The sequence below is a fragment of the Microcaecilia unicolor genome, chromosome 12, assembly GCF_901765095.1.
Source record: "Microcaecilia unicolor chromosome 12, aMicUni1.1, whole genome shotgun sequence".
Classification (NCBI taxonomy): Eukaryota; Metazoa; Chordata; class Amphibia; order Gymnophiona; family Siphonopidae; genus Microcaecilia; species Microcaecilia unicolor.
The window spans coordinates 87,447,699-87,466,636 of record NC_044042.1 but is presented as its reverse complement, the minus strand read 5'-3'; the positions used below and the strand labels follow the sequence as shown (position 1 = coordinate 87,466,636).

The 18,938-nt window shown below is 47.8% G+C and overlaps 1 protein-coding gene across 1 annotated transcript in view; it reads right to left on the bottom strand.

The window, feature by feature from the left end:
• Positions 1–3,241: 3,241 nt before the first annotated feature.
• Positions 3,242–18,938, bottom strand: part of KCNH4 (potassium voltage-gated channel subfamily H member 4) — a 325,608-nt gene continuing 309,911 nt past the window's right edge. The window contains exons 15-16 of the mRNA XM_030220488.1: positions 11,117–11,193; positions 3,242–3,823 (exon numbers count right to left, since the gene is read on the bottom strand). Of these exons, the coding sequence (XP_030076348.1) occupies positions 3,242–3,823; positions 11,117–11,193 (659 nt within the window). The remainder of the gene's footprint in view (positions 3,824–11,116; positions 11,194–18,938) is intronic.

Below are 18,938 nucleotides of genomic sequence, written 5' to 3'. Positions count from 1 at the left end.
ATAATTCAGCCGGCAACAGTGAGCGTTTTGCTGACTGCTGCTGGTGTTCATCTTGGGTATTCGTTGTCAGGGCATGTCCAGGCTTCAGTTTATGCAGTGCTTGCTAGCACATAGTCGATTAAGTCGATATTCAAAACTAACCGGCCATGGGCTGCCCCATAAAGATAGGACTGTGTTTTATGCGGTCCCATTTATGCATTTACCTCGGCAGCTTAAATGCTGAATATCAGTATTTAACCAGCCAAATGTTGATTCCACCCTTGGAACACCCATAAAATAGCCGGTTTTCACTTAGGTGTCAACCGTTATTTTTCAGCCGTGATAACTAGTTAACTGCTGCTCAAAAATTAGCGGATAGCCCCCCAACAAGCGATTTAACTGGTCAGTGGCCATTTGTAACTATCAAACATATAAATGGCGAGTGACCGTACTCACTTACAAATGCGCAATAGAGACTTCCCTCTCTGTCCCACCCCCGCATCAATATGTGATGATGGGGCGGGACAGAGAGAGAAACTGCGCAAAGCCGCCGACGTCGCTATCGCTCCCCCTGAGGTTGCCACTGCCGCCCCCCTCCCCCCAACCCGAGCACTCTCTTCGGTATTGAACTTACATCGGCGAAACGCAGCACGCAGAACAGCTGAGCTCCCGTCGCCCTTTCTTCCCTGCCTGTGTCCCGCCCTCACCGACGTTACATCACACGAGGGCGGGACACAAGCAGAGAAGGAAGGCCGATGGGAGCTCAGCTGATCTGTGTGCTGCCTGTGTTTCGCCGATGTAAGTTCAATACTGAAGAGAGGGCCTGGGCCGGGTGCAGGGGTAGTGGCGACCTCAGGGGGAGGGGCAGCGGCGAGGGGAGGGGGCCTTGCCAAAACCCCATACTAGCCCGTTTTAACGGGCTCAACGGCTAGTAACTAGTGAAAGTGGAGGAGTGGCCTAGTGGTTAGAGCACCGGTCTTGCAATCCAGAGGTGGCCGGTTTAAATCCCGCTGCTGCTCCTTGTGATCTTGGGCAAGTCACTTAATCCTCCATTGCCTCAGGTACAAACTTAGATTGTGAGCCCTCCTGGGACACAGAAATATCCAGTGTACCTGAATATAACTCACCTTGAGCTACTACTGAAAAAGGTGTGAGCAAAATCCAAATAAATAAATATATGGAATGTTGCTACTATTGAAGATTCTACATTGAATGCTGCTACTATTTGAGATTCTACATGCAACGTTGCTATTCTACTAGCAACATTCTATGTAGAAGCCTGCCCTTGCAGATCAGCAACGCAGCCGCGCAGGCTTCTGTTTCTGTGAGTCTGACGTCCTGCACGTACATGCAGGACATCAGACTCACAGAAACAGAAGCCTGCGCGGCCGCATTGCTGATCTGCAAGGGCAGGCTTCTGCATAGAATGTTGCTAGTGGAGGAGTAGCCTAGTGGTTAGTGCAGTGGAACAATGAATGTTGCTACTATTTGAGATTTTACATGGAATGTTGTTATTATTGGTGATTCTACATGGAATGTTGCTGAGTGGAGGAGTGGCCTAGTGGTTAGAGCACCAGTCTTGCAATCCAGAGGTGGCTGGTTCAAATCCCACTGCTGCTCCTTGTGATCTTGGGCAAGTCACTTAACCCTCCATTGCCTCAGGTAAAAACTTAGATTGTGAGCCCTCCTGGGACAGGGAAATATCCAGATTACCTGAATGTAACTCACCCTGAGCTACTACTGAAAAAGGTGTGAGCAAAATCTAAATAAATAGTTTAAATCATTTTCAATATCGACCAGATAATTTTTGCCTTGGCATTGAGATGCCTGACTAAAAGTTGTGCGTTGCTTGACACAACATTTTGAAAGCTGCAGAAGTCCTTTTGAATGTCCATCCCTGTACTGCTAAACATTAGCCCCTCATTTTATAACTTGGCGCATGTACAAGAGGGTGTATACATGGGTGGAGAATGGGCGGGAACTCCCAGAAGGCTGTGTTACGTGGTAACATTCTGCCTGAAATAGACATGACCTAACTGTTCTTGCCTATATTTAAGAGCAGCAATGCCGGCTTAAGCTGGTATTTCTAGAAAGTGATTTGGACACACAGAACATATTAAGGACAATTTGCAAAAACCATTTACTGGGTTTATGGCTATTTACCAATTGTGCACCTTCTATGTAGGTAAAAGATCATGCTGGTAGCTCTTTGATTTGGCCCTCATGATCTATTGGTTGGCTTTATCTGCAGCTACTCCTTGTCACTCATTAGGAAACTGTGTAGTCTGCATCCTGATGTCTGCAATCACCCAGACAAATCAAAACCACACACCATTTACAGCAGAACCCTGTGTTTGTACCCATTGGGCATTCCTACTTCCTCTAGGAAATCAAATAATACAGGGACCCGGGGCATTCCTCCTCCTCCATATAGATCAGAAGAGGATGCAGGGAGTCAAGAAAATCCCTCCCTGTGGGAGAATGTGAGAACCCAGGGGAATCTCTTCACTACTCACTGTGAAAACAGAAGATGCAGAGACCCTGGCCACGTGTCTCCTTCTCACTTGAAGAGCAGAGTATGCAGGGACCCATGGGAATCTCTCCTGGGGCTTTCTTTCCTCTATTTAATTTGGATTTAGCTCATGCCTGTTCATTACTACTTCAAGGCAGACCAGACAAAATATTTGGATGGCAGACAAAGAGAAAAAAATTTGTTCACTGCCTTATAAGTTTTGGCTAGAAAATGGATTTAACTTCACTGTGATCTACATAACAGGATGCACCAGGGCAGATGCCATAATAGACATAAGCTTAGTACTGTCAGTTTCCAGTAGAATTCTCTCGCTAAGAAACCAATTTGAGCACAGTCTTCTAGCTACAGAGTGCAGGTCCAGCTAGGAAGCCCACTTTTGCACAGTCCTTCCATCACAGCAGCATGCAGCAAAAAAAAAAAAAAAAGGTAGGAAATACTCAGAAAGAGTGCAGAGATCAATGCCTTCACACAAGGCCAAAAGATGGCCCACAACTCTCTTCTACTGTGGAGATATTCTACTGACTCTTCAGGTTTCCCCTTTCAAAACTGACATGCATGGAGAACCCGTCTTACGGACACTCAATCATCTCCATACTCAACAGATGATTCCAAGTGAGCTTCTAAGAGGGGGCGAAGGGTGTCAGAAGTGTGACGGAAACTGAAACATTCATACTCTTCATGTGGATGATAAAGCTTGCTCCGAGTGTAGAAGATGAATCAAGCATTGAATTAGTGGAAACTTTCAGAATTAGATTGGGAATGGAATTGTGAAGACACGGGATTATGACCAGACGGGCAGTTAGGGATGGACTGGACAGAACTTCCAGATGGTGAGGTGTGAGATGGAGAACACAACACTGAAGACCCTGAGACAGAATAGCTTGAGTTTGAAGGCTGTGCAGGACATTGAGAGGCTTCTGTGCTGTGCTGCAAGCGGCCCCTCTCTATGTGGTGGCATCTTGGGCTACAGGAAAGGTAACAGCAGTCTCTGACAGAGCTAAAGTTATCAGATTCATCTGCTCTCAGGCAGGACATGGGAGAGCTCCCAGTGGAAGCATTGTCACAATTCAAGGACATAGAGCCCCCGAGCATAAGGTTCCTGGTAAGTGCTGCCACAGACTCCTGTGCCAAAGGCATGGCACAAGACCCCCTCAGCTGTTGCTCGCTCTTGCTGCTGCTTGCCATAGGAATACCATAGGGGCAGGTTAAAGTGGAGATGAAGTGCTGGGCAGTTAAGTGAGTCTGCAGTAAATTCATCATGTACTGAAGTTCCTTGCTGAGCTGAGTAACTTCTCGATTCAGGTTATTTATCTGTATGGGACAAGAAACAATAAAGGTTGTAATCAGACTAGACTCTCCGTAACAGGATTACCATATGTTCACTTTTCTCCAGAGGACTGGGGCCATGTACAATGCCACATGATATATTTTTTTTTAGTTTAAATATCTTAATATGAAAAATTCTTCAATAATCAATTCAATAACAGAACACAAAGCAAACAAATGCATGAAACCCTCTCATTAAACAGTAAAAACAGAACACCTGATATTTAAGACCATTTAACCGGCCAGGAATGACTGGCCAGTTAAATGGCACTTAAATGTCTATCTGGCAATATTCAGCGGGAGATAGTCGGCTATCTCCCTCTAAACACTGCCGGTTAGTGCTTAGCAGATAGCCGGTTATATCACACCATATAGCCAGTTATCCGCCGATATTCAGCGCATTGCCAAATTAGGCTGCCAAAATAGCTAGAATATCTTTGACCAGTTTAAACTTCAGAAAGAAACAATGACTTCCATACAATCAATTTAAGTGAAATGGTACAATTTAATTGCATAATAGAAGTGATATGCTGCCAGATCTCTGCACAGAAAGCCTGCAAATCAGCACACTCATAAATGAGCTGAACTGAGTCCCAACTGACTTTTTACAAGACCAACACAGATCATCCTGATTTCATCCACACGTTTTAGTTTTAATAGGTGTCCATAACAGGGGCGTAGCCAGACACCCAATTTTGGGTGGGCCTGGGCCCAAGATGGGTGGGCAGAAGTACTCTACAAGTGATTTGGTCTCTCCCTCTCTCACCTGCATGCCATATTGTCTCTCAAACATCACCCCCTCCACCGCATACCTTTTTATTTTTAAATTTGTTTATTGAATTTTTCAAATATATTTCAACATATCATTTGAAAATCGAAAAGATGATTTTAAGTCAAAAATAGATACATCAAATAATAGTTAAACTTTGTTTTCTCTTAAGGAATGATCTATTACTCATCTTTAGTCCAACAATTGGAGGCATTTCACAATTCTCAGGAAATCAAATATTTAAGGTAGATTAACAACATCTATCACTTAAAGAAAAAAAGAAAAGACATCTGAGGAGAGTGACCGGATTTTACATACTATTGCGGAGTCGATGTTATTACCGTACTTGGCTGTGTCACTGGCAAAGCAGCCAGTTTAGCTTCCAGAAAAGAATTTAATTGGTTTGATTCATAGAAAACATATTTAACAGCATTAAGTTTTAAAACACACTTGCAAGGAAAGTTCAACCAGAATAATGCACCCAGTTGAACTGCCTTCGGACGCAGTTTTAAGAACTCTTGTCTTTTCTTCTGAGTTGTTCTGGAGATATCTGGGTAAACTCTTATTTTACAATCAAGGAAAAATTGGTCTTTGTTAAGAAAATATTGTTTTAATACCCAGTCTCGATCCGGTTGTAAAATAAAAACAACTTTAAGAGTAGCAGTTGTCATTCCTATTTTGTCGTCTTGCAAAATTTGTGTTAAATTCAAATCCAAATTCACTGAATGTTGATCAGATCTTTCTCCATGTTCTTGTACTTGTTTCTTAAGAAAAGGTTGAATATAATATATTTTGAGATTGGAGGATATGATCCTTCTGGAATTTTTAGTATCTCAGTAAGATACTTTCTAAAAGTTATTAATGGTGAGATTGACAATTGCTTTGGAAAATTTGTTAATCTGAGGGTATTAGACCTTTGAGTGTTTTCTAAGATTTCAATTTTATTATGTAGAAAAAGATTTTCTTTAATAAGCTCAGCTTGTATCTTTTGAGTGTTTTATATTAATTGTGAGTTCTTTTCTACTTCTTTTCCCATTTTTATTAATGTGTTGTCCATCATTTTTATTTTTTCTGATTCAGAATTATGTTGTTGATTGAGAAGTAAAAACTTCTGCGAGAAAGAAGCTTCGAGACCAACCAGAGCTTCCCATATGTTTTCTAAAGATATCACTGTAGGTTTTTTAGGTAAAAAGGACTTACTCAGTAGGCCCAAGTCTGTAATGGAAGTCTCCCCTGGCTGCCTCTGATGTGATTCACGATTTTCCCCAAGACTGGGATATCCTCCCGCTACACCCGCGTTCTCCATTGCGGGGAAAGTCGGCGTTTCACTCGAGTCGGCGCCCGTGCCAAGAAGCCCCGTAGATTCCTCCTCTGGGGTTTCCTGGTCCGTCCTCGGGTTCCCTGCCGGCATAGGAGGTGGTGCTCTCCGCTCGGGGCTAAACGATGTCTCAAGCTCAAGTTGCAGAGCTGGCAACCCTCTCCCCAGACTCTGCAACAACGAGGCAGCTCCCGACACTCCACCCGGAATAAGGAATCGATCCATCGTTCCAGCAACAGGTAAGACTGGCGTCGCGGGGCTGGCGCGTTGTCTTCCTCTCCTTTTAGGCATTAGTGTTAAGGAATATGTTTTTTTTTTCCACAAAAGATAGAAGCTGGGACAGGAGCTAGTTCCTTCACGTCTCACTCGGACGCCATCTTGCCTCCAGCCCGCATACCTTTTAAATAGCAGTTTTTCACTGACAGTGAGCAGCAACTAATACACACTGCTCGTGTTGGCCCCACAGCCTTCTCTCTGATGTAACTTCCTGTTTCTGCATAGGCGGGAATACATCAGAGGGAAGGCTGTGGGGCTAGTGCGAGCAGTATGTATCAGTTGCTGCTCACTGCAGGCGAAGATCTGGTATTTACAAGGTATGCAGGAGGGACAGTTGGGACTTTTCGGCTGGTGGGGCTTGGGGAATCCCTGCCAGCTGCATCATAAATGTGCTGCTATTGGGTGGGCCTGAGCCCAAAATGGGTGGGCCTGGGCCCACCCGAGCCCACCCTTGGTTACGCCACTGGTCCATAAGGATTGCTGATGATATAGAAGAGTGTGGACCGCACACAACCAGAACAGCTGCCTCTGACAATCTGTTAATGTGTCCTGCAAATCAAATTCCCATATCTTTTGTTTACCCACACAGGCTCTACTATACAGAGTCTGACAATACTTGTAAATAGCAGAGGCTACACACTTTGATGCTATAAATTTATCAAATAAGCTTGGCAACCACCAAACTATCTGATAAGTTGCCCAAATCTAACTTGGAACAACGCAATGCATAAAATTGAATATCTGGATGGGCAAATTCCTCTTTTAAATCTTGAAAGGTCTTAAATCTACCTCCTTGCATAAGCTGTTACAAAAACCAAATTTGCTTACCTTTCCAGACAGGCCAATGAATAGGTTTCTTTGTTATTAAAATGTTTGTATTGCTCCAAATTAACATAGACATCTATCACAAAATGCCTAGTACCCACCTGGGGTTAACCCTGCAGTCACCTAAAGGGTCAGTCCCAGCACTGTTCAGGCCTGCCTATACCTGTGCACGTGCTCTTCACTGGCATATCCTCCACCCCACCACACTGGATTTTTTCTTGTCTCTGGGCGAGTTTCCCCACCCGCAAGTTATTCCCTCGGTGGTTTCTAAGGATACTGGGGTCACAATCCCAGAGGTCCCACAGCTCTTAGAAAACACCCATAGACACAAAACACAAACCACCAGGATTCTTAGTCAGTCCAGGACAACAGAGCTAATAAACTAATAAGTTTATTATCAGAAAAATGGAGCAGTGACCAGTGATAAAATTTTGACCGGCAACCAATAACAGGTAACTTAACAGATTTCAACATTAAAACTAACTTCACACTTTATTACAAACTGAATAGCTCCTGGGGAGTTCAGGGGAAATAACTGCTCACAGGTTTTGAACAGGGTCTCAAGGGCAGAGATGTTTACCCTTCACACAAGTACATAAGTAATGCCACACTGGGAAAAGACCAAGGGTCCATCGAACCCAGCATCCTGCCAACAACAGCGGCCAATCCAGGCCAAGGGCACCTGGCAAGCTTCCCAAACGTACAAACATTCTATACATGTTATTCCCGAAATTGTGGATTTTTCCCAAGTCTATTTAGTAGCGGTCTATGGACTTGTCCTTTAGGAAACCGTTCAACCCCTTTTTAAACTCTGCCAAACTAACCGCCTTCACTACGTTCTCCAGGAACGAATTCCAGTGTTTAATTATGCGTTGGGTGAAGAAAAATATTTTCCTATTTGTTTTAAATTTACTACACTGTAGTTTCATCGCATGCCCCCTAGTCCTAGCATTTTTGGAAAGCGTGAACAGACGCTTCACATCCACCTGTTCTACTCCACTTATTATTTTATATACCTCTATCATGTCTCCCCTCAGCAGTCTCTTCTCCAAGCTGAAAAGCCCTAGCCTCCTTAGTCTTTCTTCATAGGGAAGTCGTCCCATCCCCGCTATCATTTTCGTTGCCCTTCGCTGCACCTGGTTGGATTTTGAACTTCAGGGCCAATCAGAGCCTAGAGCATTAACAGTGAGGGGTTTCTGGCCAATAGCAGTGCAAGTTACATTCCCTCAGGGCTTAAGCTGGAAAGAAACAGTAACCTCTGCAACAGCTTTTAAAACAGAGGACAGATTCCACCTGCTGGCCAAACAAGGGTAATACATGTCATAAAAAATAATAATACAGATCACAAGCAGGAAAATCCCCTGTTTCGCCATAACATCTTAATATCCTGGCTGTATACCCTAGGTGCATTTGCTCTAACCAATGAAAGGCTGAGAGAGTAGACTCTGAAGCTCAGGATGTGTTAAAGTGCAGTCCCCAGGGGAAAGAGAGAGATTGCTATATAAATTTAATAATAATCCACACAGAAGAGAGCAGTGCAGAGAGGGCATCACAAAGATGGCAAAAAGATGCTGCTAGACAGAGAAACTCACCCTCTTCCTATATAAGACAACAGAAGATGAAGAAAATAGAACATGGAGCTAAAGGATGCACTGCCTCTAGGGATCTGAGATATTCCTAAAATCTAACTCCAGTATTTTTCTCAGTTTTCTGCCATGCTGGACATTTCACAGTTCTCTGGACTTTGGAGACTATTTAAAGTACCCAGTCTCCTGCAAAGTAAGTATATCTATAGGAGCCAGCTCTGTGCGCCCTCAATATTGAGCCAGGTCCTTCACTTTGTCCAACTAGAGATCATTTTTATTGCATTTGGTACCCTCAATCATTTTGAAATATTGGCACCTATACTCGTACATCAATAGCAATAATTTAGACAAAGCCTGTAGCACAGTACCAAAAGCCCTCAAGGGGCAGGGAAGACTTGGGGATGATTGAAGTTCTAATTTAAAACTAGTTTCTCTCTATTTTTAGTAATTTAATTACAAAAGTAGCCAGGCTGTTCATTAGTGAAGATTACACTTCAGCTCAGCTAGGGTATGCACTAATCCTCTTAAATAAAGAGCAATTCAAGGGATAATGTTTTGTCTCAAGAAAGGTTCTCCCTTTCTTTATACCCTATCCCTCTTTCTCTGCGCACTGAGGCCACTTTTAGTACAGCTGTAAAATTGCCACATTTTCCATTTCTTCTACCAATGGCCACTTGCTAATTTTCCAATTAACACGTGGCCCTTAGCGCGGGAACCCTTACCCACAAATATTTACTAGGCAGTAAGGGCTCCCGTGATAACCATCTGCTAATTGGTTGACACGTATCAGTGTAGCTGTGCTAACCGATTAGCGCTGGGCAATCCTACTCTCCACCCCAGCACTAAAAAATTAAAAAGTATTTTTTAGCATGTGGGAAGCGCATGCAGATCCAAAAACTAGAATGGGACACTTGAGCGTGCCCAGTGGTAGTGAATTTTCCTGGACGGTAAGCACGAGTTAGTGCTTACCACAGCTTAGTAAAGTGGCCCCTTTTGCGCTGTCCTAAATTCACCAGCTTAAGCTTATGCAGGCCTCGGCTGAAATCAAAGTTTGGTGGCTGTCGGAAGGCCAGCACTGGTGGGGATGGGAATATCTCTTTCAGTAGTTCATCTTCCTGGAGTAGGGGCTGTAGGGAGGAGGAGGAGGAGGATAGAGACAGACACCTTGAAACCCTGACTGCATCCTTCAAACAGAAAGGCTACAACCCCAAAATAATCTCCAAGAATATTGCCTCCTCCCTCAAAACATGCAGGGAAAATCTGCTACAGTACAAAGAAAAAAAAAGCCACAGACAGAATTCCCCTTGTAGTGACATACAACCCAGAGCTGAAGAAACTGAGACCTACAGCCCTTACTCCAGGAAGATAAACTACTGAAAGAGATATTCCCATCCAACTTTAAATAATTTTGTGTCATCTGCATATGTAATCACCTCACTCATCAACTCCATTTACAGATTTATAAATATGTTAAAAAGCACTGGTCCCAGTACAGATTGTAACATCTGAGCCTGACTTGCTCCTATCCTGCATGTTTGTCATCACTGCACCTCTTCAGTAGAGCTGACAACTCCCCTCCACTACCAGCTGCGATTTTTCCTGGACTGGGACTATTGCTCCATGTGATGTCACATGGGAATGTGGCGTATATAAAGGCTTGGGAGCAACACCTTCTCATCATGCCGATGAAGGAGCGTCACAAAAGAGTACCCATTTATGTGTTCCTTCGTGTGGACTTTGGGCAAACTGAGGGCCGAGGATTAAAGGGCATCCTTTTTCTTTTCATTATCTTTGTTCTCTTAATATGTGTACATTTTCTGAGTTTTTATTATATTAGCCTATAGAAGATATATAAAACACCAAATAGGATGTGCTATTCATTTTCTGAAAAGTCTGAGCTCATGCCACTTTGTCTTTGGTCAGTGCCTGATTATGTGTATAGTTTCCCTGGCCAATCGGCTTCTGGAAATTACTAAAGACCAACCTGTTCGAAAAGGCATACCCTACTGACCCAACTTAAGTGCCTGAACCCAGCAACACAACGAAACCAAAGCCATAATGAACACTTTATAACTCTTCTTCTCTACGATTCTCCTAATGTGTCTGTAACACATGAACCTCTTTGATAATAACATCACTTTGTATTTGTTTCATCACCGGAGGCGACTAATGCCTCACGGTACTATGTAAGCCACATTGAGCCTGCAAATAGGTGGGATAATGTGGGGTACAAATGTAACAAATAAACAAATAAATTTATGGCAGACAGTATGAAGGTGTGAGCAAATTCCAAATAAGTAAATAAATAAAATAATAAATGAATCCTATGTTGAACAAATAAGGCAGTGAAGGGTGACATACCTTGCCAAAAGTTCTCAGTCTACTATTCCTGCACTCAGATGGCTATTGCTGGGGTTGGTCCTTCATTTCTAAGCCATGCATAACCAGCAGCTGAGTGCGGCATGTATGCAGCCCACTCACTCCATGCTGCGTTTCTTACCTACCTCTTGGTTTAACCTGCTGATGTTCTGCTTGATTGCTTCTGCCTCTGCAGCTAAGGCCGGCGTTGCATGTTGTGTTCCTGGAAAGAGAAGCAGCAGCATTAAAGAAGGAAAGCTTAGAAAAGAAGATTCAATGACAGGCTCAGCTCCAGCCCTACTTTGGGCTCTTTAAACAGTTAGTTTGTTGTCTGTGAAACAGAAATGATATATTTTCCTTGTTTAACAAATACATAGTAACATAGTAGATGACGGCAGAAAAAGACCTGCACGGTCCATCCAGTCTGCCCAACAAGACAAACTCATATGTGCTACTTTTTGTGTATACCCTACTTTAATTTGTACCTGTCCTTTTCAGGGCACAGACCGTATAAGTCTGCCCAGCACTATCCCCGCCTCCCAACCACCAGCCCCGCCTCCCACCACCAGCTCTGGCACAGACCGTATAAGTCTGCCCAGCACTATCCCCGCCTCCCAACCACCAGTCCCGCCTCCCAACCACCGGCTCTGGCACAGACCGTATAAGTCTGCCCAGCACTATCCCCGTCTCCCAACCACCAGCCCCGCCTCCCACCACCGGCTCTGCCACCCAATCTCGGCTAAGCTCCTAAGGATCCATTCCTCAGGATCCTTAGGACTCCAAAGGTTTCAAAGAAATAATATTCATGCCTCCATGCCAGAGGTTCTTAATCCACTCCACAGGATACACCAAGCCTGTCTGATTTTCAAAACATCCACAGTGAAAATGCATGAGAGATATTTGTACACACTGGAGATAGTGCACTCATATCTATCTCATGTATATGTATTATGGCTATCCTATCCTGAAAGCCTGACTGACTTGGTGTGTTCTATACTCAAATTTCTAGTAATGTGAATAACAAATGCACAAAGAACAGTATCACCATTAAAAAAATGTCTTTGGAAGATGTGATCCTTCACCAAAAGCCCGATGTGGCCACGCTTCACCCTCAGGCCGCACCAGGGCACAAAGACACAACAAATCCCAGCGTCAAACACAAGGCCAGTTCAGTCATAGGACAAAACAGCAATGCAAAACTTTATGTTGTAATGCTGTGCAAGAAATATTATCAGAGCAATTTTACATTGCTGTTTTATCCTACAACTGAAATAACCCCGTGTCCAACACTGGGACCTGCTGCATCCCTGCATCCCTGAAGCATCCCGAGGCATAGCATACTATAAAACTAGGGCTTCTGTCTTAGGTGTTTACAAATTGTAAATTTAGAGTTTTATTTCCAGCTAATTAGGGGTTCTTTGAAGGTACAAAAAATATCAGCATTTATCTTGCTTCCACATTACAGGAACTATTGCTTGGTACCTTTTCTGGTAGAATCAAATATGTACATTTGTGTCATTTAAGAGTCATCAGTGCAGGATACAAGACAAGGCAAGGGAGGGGTGACAGAGTACCAGGGAAGGGCCACCAGGGAATTAGTTTTTGTGTCAGGGGAGGTTAGGGGGCCTAGAGATCCACCAGACCTCCATTCCTCATGTTGCTGTCTGAGGGGGGTGTTGGGGCTTGGGGGGCACTAGGCCACCAGGGCCTTGCCTTTGGGGATGTGTTGGGAGGTCCCATGGACCCCCAGGACTGACAGGGGTGTGGAGGTTAATCCTAATGCCAGCTCTGAGCTGGCGTAGGGTTAAGGCACTATTCAGCCTGTAAGATCAGAGCGCAGTGCTCTGATCAGGGTGCAATACCGGAGAGCTACATCCTATATAAAGCGAATGCTACATACCTGTAGAGGGTATTCTCCGAGGACAGCAGGCTGATTGTTCTCACTGATGGGTGACGTCCTCGGCAGCCCCTCCAATCGGAATCTTCCTAGCAAAGTCCTTTGCTAGCTCTCGCGCGCCCGCGCGCACCGCGCATGCGCGGCCGTCTTCCCGCCCGAAACCGGCTCGAGCCGGCCAGTCCAGTATGTAGCAAGACAATACACTTCAAGGGAAGACACAACTCCAAAGGGGAGGCGGGCGGGTTTGTGAGAACAATCAGCCTGCTGTCCTCGGAGAATACCCTCTACAGGTATGTAGCATTCGCTTTCTCCGAAGACAAGCAGGCTGCTTGTTCTCACTGATGGGGTATCCCTAGCCCCCAGGCTCACTCAAAACAATAACCATGGTCAATTGGGCCTCGCAACGGCGAGGACATAACTGAGATTGACCTACAAAATTTACCAACTAACTGAGAGTGCAGCCTGGAACAGAACAAACAGGGCCCTCGGGGGGTGGAGTTGGATCCTAAAGCCCAAACAGGTTCTGAAGAACTGACTGCCCGAACCGACTGTCGCGTCGGGTATCCTGCTGCAGGCAGTAATGAGATGTGAATGTGTGGACAGATGACCACGTCGCAGCTTTGCAAATTTCTTCAATGGAGGCTGACTTCAAGTGGGCTACCGACGCAGCCATGGCTCTAACATTATGAGCCGTGACATGACCCTCAAGAGCCAGCCCCGCCTGGGCGTAAGTGAAGGAAATGCAATCTGCTAGCCAATTGGATATGGTGCGTTTCCCTACAGCCACTCCCCTCCTATTGGGATCAAAAGAAACAAACAATTGGGCGGACTGTCTGTGGGGCTGTGTCCGCTCCAGGTAGAAGGCCAATGCTCTCTTGCAGTCCAATGTGTGCAGCTGACGTTCAGCAGGGCAGGAATGAGGATGGGGAAAGAATGTTGGCAAGACAATTGACTGGTTCAGATGGAACTCCGACACGACCTTTGGCAAGAACTTAGGGTGAGTGCGGAGGACTACTCTGTTATGATGAAATTTAGTGTAAGGGGCCTGGGCTACCAGGGCCTGAAGCTCACTGACTCTACGAGCTGAAGTAACTGCCACCAAGAAAATGACCTTCCAGGTCAAGTACTTCAGATGGCAGGAATTCAGTGGCTCAAAAGGAGGTTTCATCAGCTGGGTGAGAACGACATTGAGATCCCATGACACTGTAGGAGGCTTGACAGGGGGCTTTGACAAAAGCAAACCTCTCATGAAGCGAACAACTAAAGGCTGTCCTGAGATCGGCTTACCTTCCACATGGTAATGGTATGCACTGATTGCGCTAAGGTGAACTCTTACAGAGTTGGTCTTAAGACCAGACTCAGACAAGTGCAGAAGGTATTCAAGCAGGGTCTGTGTAGGACAAGAGCGAGGAGCTAGGGCCTTGCTCTCACACCAGACGACAAACCTCCTCCACAGAAAAAAGTAACTCCTCTTAGTGGAATCTTTCCTGGAAGCAAGCAAGACGCGGGAGACACCCTCTGACAGACCCAAAGAGGCAAAGTCTACGCTCTCAACATCCAGGCCGTGAGAGCCAGGGACCGGAGGCTGGGATGCAGAAGAGCCCCTTCGTCCTGCGTGATGAGGGTCGGAAAACACTCCAATCTCCACGGTTCTTCGGAGGATAACTCCAGAAGAAGAGGGAACCAGATCTGACGCGGCCAAAAAGGAGCAATCAGAATCATGGTGCCTCGGTCTTGCTTGAGTTTCAACAAAGTCTTTCCCACCAGAGGAATGGGAGGATAAGCATACAGCAGGCCCTCCCCCCAATCCAGGAGGAAGGCATCCGATGCTAGTCTGCCGGGGGCCTGAAGCCTGGAACAGAACTGAGGGACTTTGTGGTTCACTCGAGATGCGAAGAGATCCACCAAGGGGGTGCCCCACGCTTGGAAGATCTGGCGCACCACTCTAGAGTTGAGCGACCACTCGTGAGGTTGCATAATCCGGCTCAGTCTGTCGGCCAGACTGTTGTTTACGCCTGCCAGATATGTGGCTTGGAGTACCATGCCGAGACGGCGAGCCCAAAGCCACATGCTGACGGCTTCCTGACACAGGGGGCGAGATCCGGTGCCCCCCTGCTTGTTGACATAGTACATGGCAACCTGATTGTCTGTCTGAATTTGGATAATTTGATGGGACAGCCGATCTCTGAAAGCCTTCAGAGCATTCCAGATCGCTCGCAACTCCAGGAGATTGATCTGTAGACCGCGTTCCTGGAGGGACCAGCTTCCTTGGGTGTGAAGCCCATCGACATGAGCTCCCCATCCCAGGAGAGACGCATCCGTTGTCAGCACTTTTTGTGGCTGAGGAATTTGGAAAGGACGTCCCAGAGTCAAATTGGACCAGATTGTCCACCAATACAGGGATTCGAGAAAACTCGTGGACAGGTGGATCACGTCTTCTAGACCCCCAGCAGCCTGAAACCACTGGGAGGCTAGGGTCCATTGAGCAGATCTCATGTGAAGACGGGCCATGGGAGTCACATGAACTGTGGAGGCCATGTGGCCCAGCAATCTCAACATCTGCCGAGCTGTGATCTGCTGGGACGCTCGCACCCGCGAGACGAGGGACAACAAGTTGTTGGCTCTCGCCTCTGGGAGATAGGCACGAGCCGTCCGAGAATCCAGCAGAGCTCCTATGAATTCGAGTTTCTGCACTGGTAGAAGATGGGACTTTGGGTAATTTATCACAAACCCCAGTAGCTCCAGGAGGCGAATAGTCATCTGCATGGACTGCAGGGCTCCTGCCTCGGATGTGTTCTTCACCAGCCAATCGTCGAGATATGGGAACACGTGCACCCCCAGCCTGCGAAGCGCCGCTGCTACCACAGCTAGGCACTTTGTGAACACCCTGGGCGCAGAGGCGAGCCCAAAGGGTAGCACACAGTACTGGAAGTGGCGTGTGCCCAACTGAAATCGCAGATACTGCCTGTGAGCTGGCAGTATCGGGATGTGTGTGTAGGCATCCTTCAAGTCCAGAGAGCATAGCCAATCGTTTTGTTGAATCATGGGGAGAAGGGTGCCCAGGGAAAGCATCCTGAACTTTTCTTTTACGAGATATTTATTCAGGGCCCTTAGGTCTAGGATGGGACGCATCCCCCCTGTTTTCTTTTCCACAAGGAAGTACCTGGAATAGAATCCCAGCCCTTCCTGCCCGGATGGCACGGGCTCGACCGCATTGGCGCTGAGAAGGGCGGAGAGTTCCTCTGCAAGTACCTGCTTGTGCTGGAAGCTGTAACACTGAGCTCCCGGTGGACAATTTGGAGGTTTTGAGGCCAAATTGAGGGTGTATCCTTGCCGGACTATTTGCAGAACCCACTGATCGGAGGTTATAAGAGGCCACCTTTGGTGAAAAGCTTTCAACCTCCCTCCGACTGGCAGGTCGCCCGACACTGACACTTGGATGTCGGCTATGCTCTGCTGGAGCCAGTCAAAAGCTCGCCCCTTGCTTTTGCTGGGGAGCCGCGGGGCCTTGCTGAGGCGCACGCTGCTGACGAGAGCGAGCGCGCTGGGGCTTAGCCTGGGCCGCAGGCTGTCGGGAAGGAGGATTGTACCTACGCTTACCAGAAGTATAGGGAACAGTCTTCCTTCCCCCGAAAAATCATCTACCTGTAGAGGTAGAAGCTGAAGGCTGCCGGCGGGAGAACTTGTCGAATGCGGTGTCCCGCTGGTGGAGAGACTCTACCACCTGCTCGACTTTTTCTCCAAAAATGTTATCCGCACGGCAAGGCGAGTCCGCAATCCGCTGCTGGAGTCTATTCTCCAGGTCGGCGGCACGCAGCCATGAGAGCCTGCGCATCACCACACCTTGAGCAGCGGCCCTGGACGCAACATCAAAAGTGTCATAAACTCCTCTGGCCAGGAATTTTCTGCACGCCTTCAGCTGCCTGACCACCTCCTGAAAAGGCTTGGCTTGCTCAGGGGGAAGAGCATCAACCAAGCCCGCCAACTGTCGCACATTATTCCGCATGTGTATGCTCGTGTAGAGCTGGTAAGACTGAATTTTGGCCACGAGCATAGAGGAATGGTAGGCCTTCCTCCCAAAGGAGTCTAAGGTTCTAGAGTCTTTGCCCGGGGGCGCCGAAGCATGCTCTCTAGAACTCTTAGCCTTCTTTAGGGCCAGATCCACAACTCCAGAGTCGTGAGGCAACTGGGTGCGCATCAGCTCTGGGTCCCCATGGATCCGGTACTGGGACTCGATCTTCTTGGGGATGTGGGGATTACTTAGTGGCTTGGTCCAGTTCGCAAGCAATGTCTTTTCAGGACATGGTGCAAGGGAACAGTGGACGCTTCCTTAGGTGGAGAAGGATAGTCCAGGAGCTCAAACATTTCAGCCCTGGGCTCGTCCTCCACAACCACCGGGCAGGGGATGGCCGTAGACATCTCCCGGACAAAGGAAGCAAAAGACAGACTCTCGGGAGGAGAAAGCTGTCTTTCAGGAGAGGGAGTGGGATCAGAAGGAAGACCCTCAGACTCCTCGTCAGAGAAATATCTGGGATCTTCTTCTTCTTCCCACGAGGCCTCACCCTCGGTGTCAGACACAAGTTCACGGTCCTGCGCCTGCAACCGTGCCCGGCTCGACTCCGTGGAGCCACGTCCACGATGGGGGCATCGAGAGGTAGACTCCCTCGCCCGCATCGGCGAAGCTCCCTCCGCCGACGTAGTCGGGGAGCCCTCCTGGGAGGTGGCCGCAGTCGGCACCGCACGCGGTACCGACGTCGGGGACCTCACCCCGGGCGATGGGCCAGCCGGCGCCACGCTCGACGGTACCGGAGGCGCAAGCACCGCCGGTACCGGAGGGGTAGGGCGCAACAGCTCTCCCAGAATCTCTGGGAGAACGGCCCGGAGGCTCTCGTTCAGAGCGGCTGCAGAGAAAGGCATGGAGGTCGATGCAGGCGTCGACGTCAGAACCTGTTCCGGGCGTGGAGGCTGTTCCGGACTGTCCAGAGTGGAGCGCATCGACACCTCCTGAACAGAGGGTGAGCGGTCCTCTCGGTGCCGATGCCTGCTGGGTGCCGACTCCCTCGGCGACCCAGAGCTCTCGGTGCCGACACGGGGAGGGGACCGATGTCGATGCTTCTTCGACTTCTTCCGAAGCATGTCACCGGAGCTCCCCGGCACCGACGAGGAGGACGTAGAATCCATCCGTCGCTTCCTTGGGGCCGAGACCGAAGGGGGTCGATCTCGGGGGGGCTGTACCGCAGGAGCCCTCAGGGTAGGAGGAGACCCACCCGAGGGCTCACCGCCACCAGCAGGGGAATGGACAGCCCTCACCTGCACTCCACTCGATGCACCACCGTCCGACGACATCAGGAGACGAGGTCCCGGTACCACCGACGTCGATGCAGCTATCCGATGTCTCGGCACCGATGCAGAGGGCCGATGCCTCGATGCACTCGATGCACTGGCAGCCAAGGAAGATGGTCTGGACGCTGATGACGTCGATGCACACGATGACCCCGGTGCCGATGCCGACGAAGAGCCCGAGAACAAAAGGTTCCACTGGGCTAATCTCGCTACTTGAGTCCGCCTTTGTAAGAGGGAACACAGACTACAGTTCTGGGGACGGTGCTCGGCCCCCAGACACTGAAGACACGAAGAGTGCCTATCAGTGAGCGAGATTACCCGGGCGCACTGGGTGCACTTCTTGAAGCCGCTGGAAGGCTTCGATGTCATGGGCGGAAAAATCACGCCGGCGAAGTCAAAATCCGAAATGACGAATTTGGAGCACCAAAACTTTAAGGGAGAAAAATCTCGACCGAGGCCGAAAAGAGGCCTACCCCGACAACGAAAGAAAACTTACCGGGGCAAAACTGGAAATACGGGAAGGGGTAAACGAAACCCAAGGGGGTTTCCGGAGCACTTTCCGAACGAAAATGAAACTTTTCCGAAGAAAAAACACGTCGATTTAGATAACGGACGCGCGAGGTCGACTCTCCGGGGCCCGACACGACAAAAACACAGCCGTACCGAGTGCGGACGAAAGAAGACTAACCGGCTCGGGCGCGCGAGAGCTAGCAAAGGACTTTGCTAGG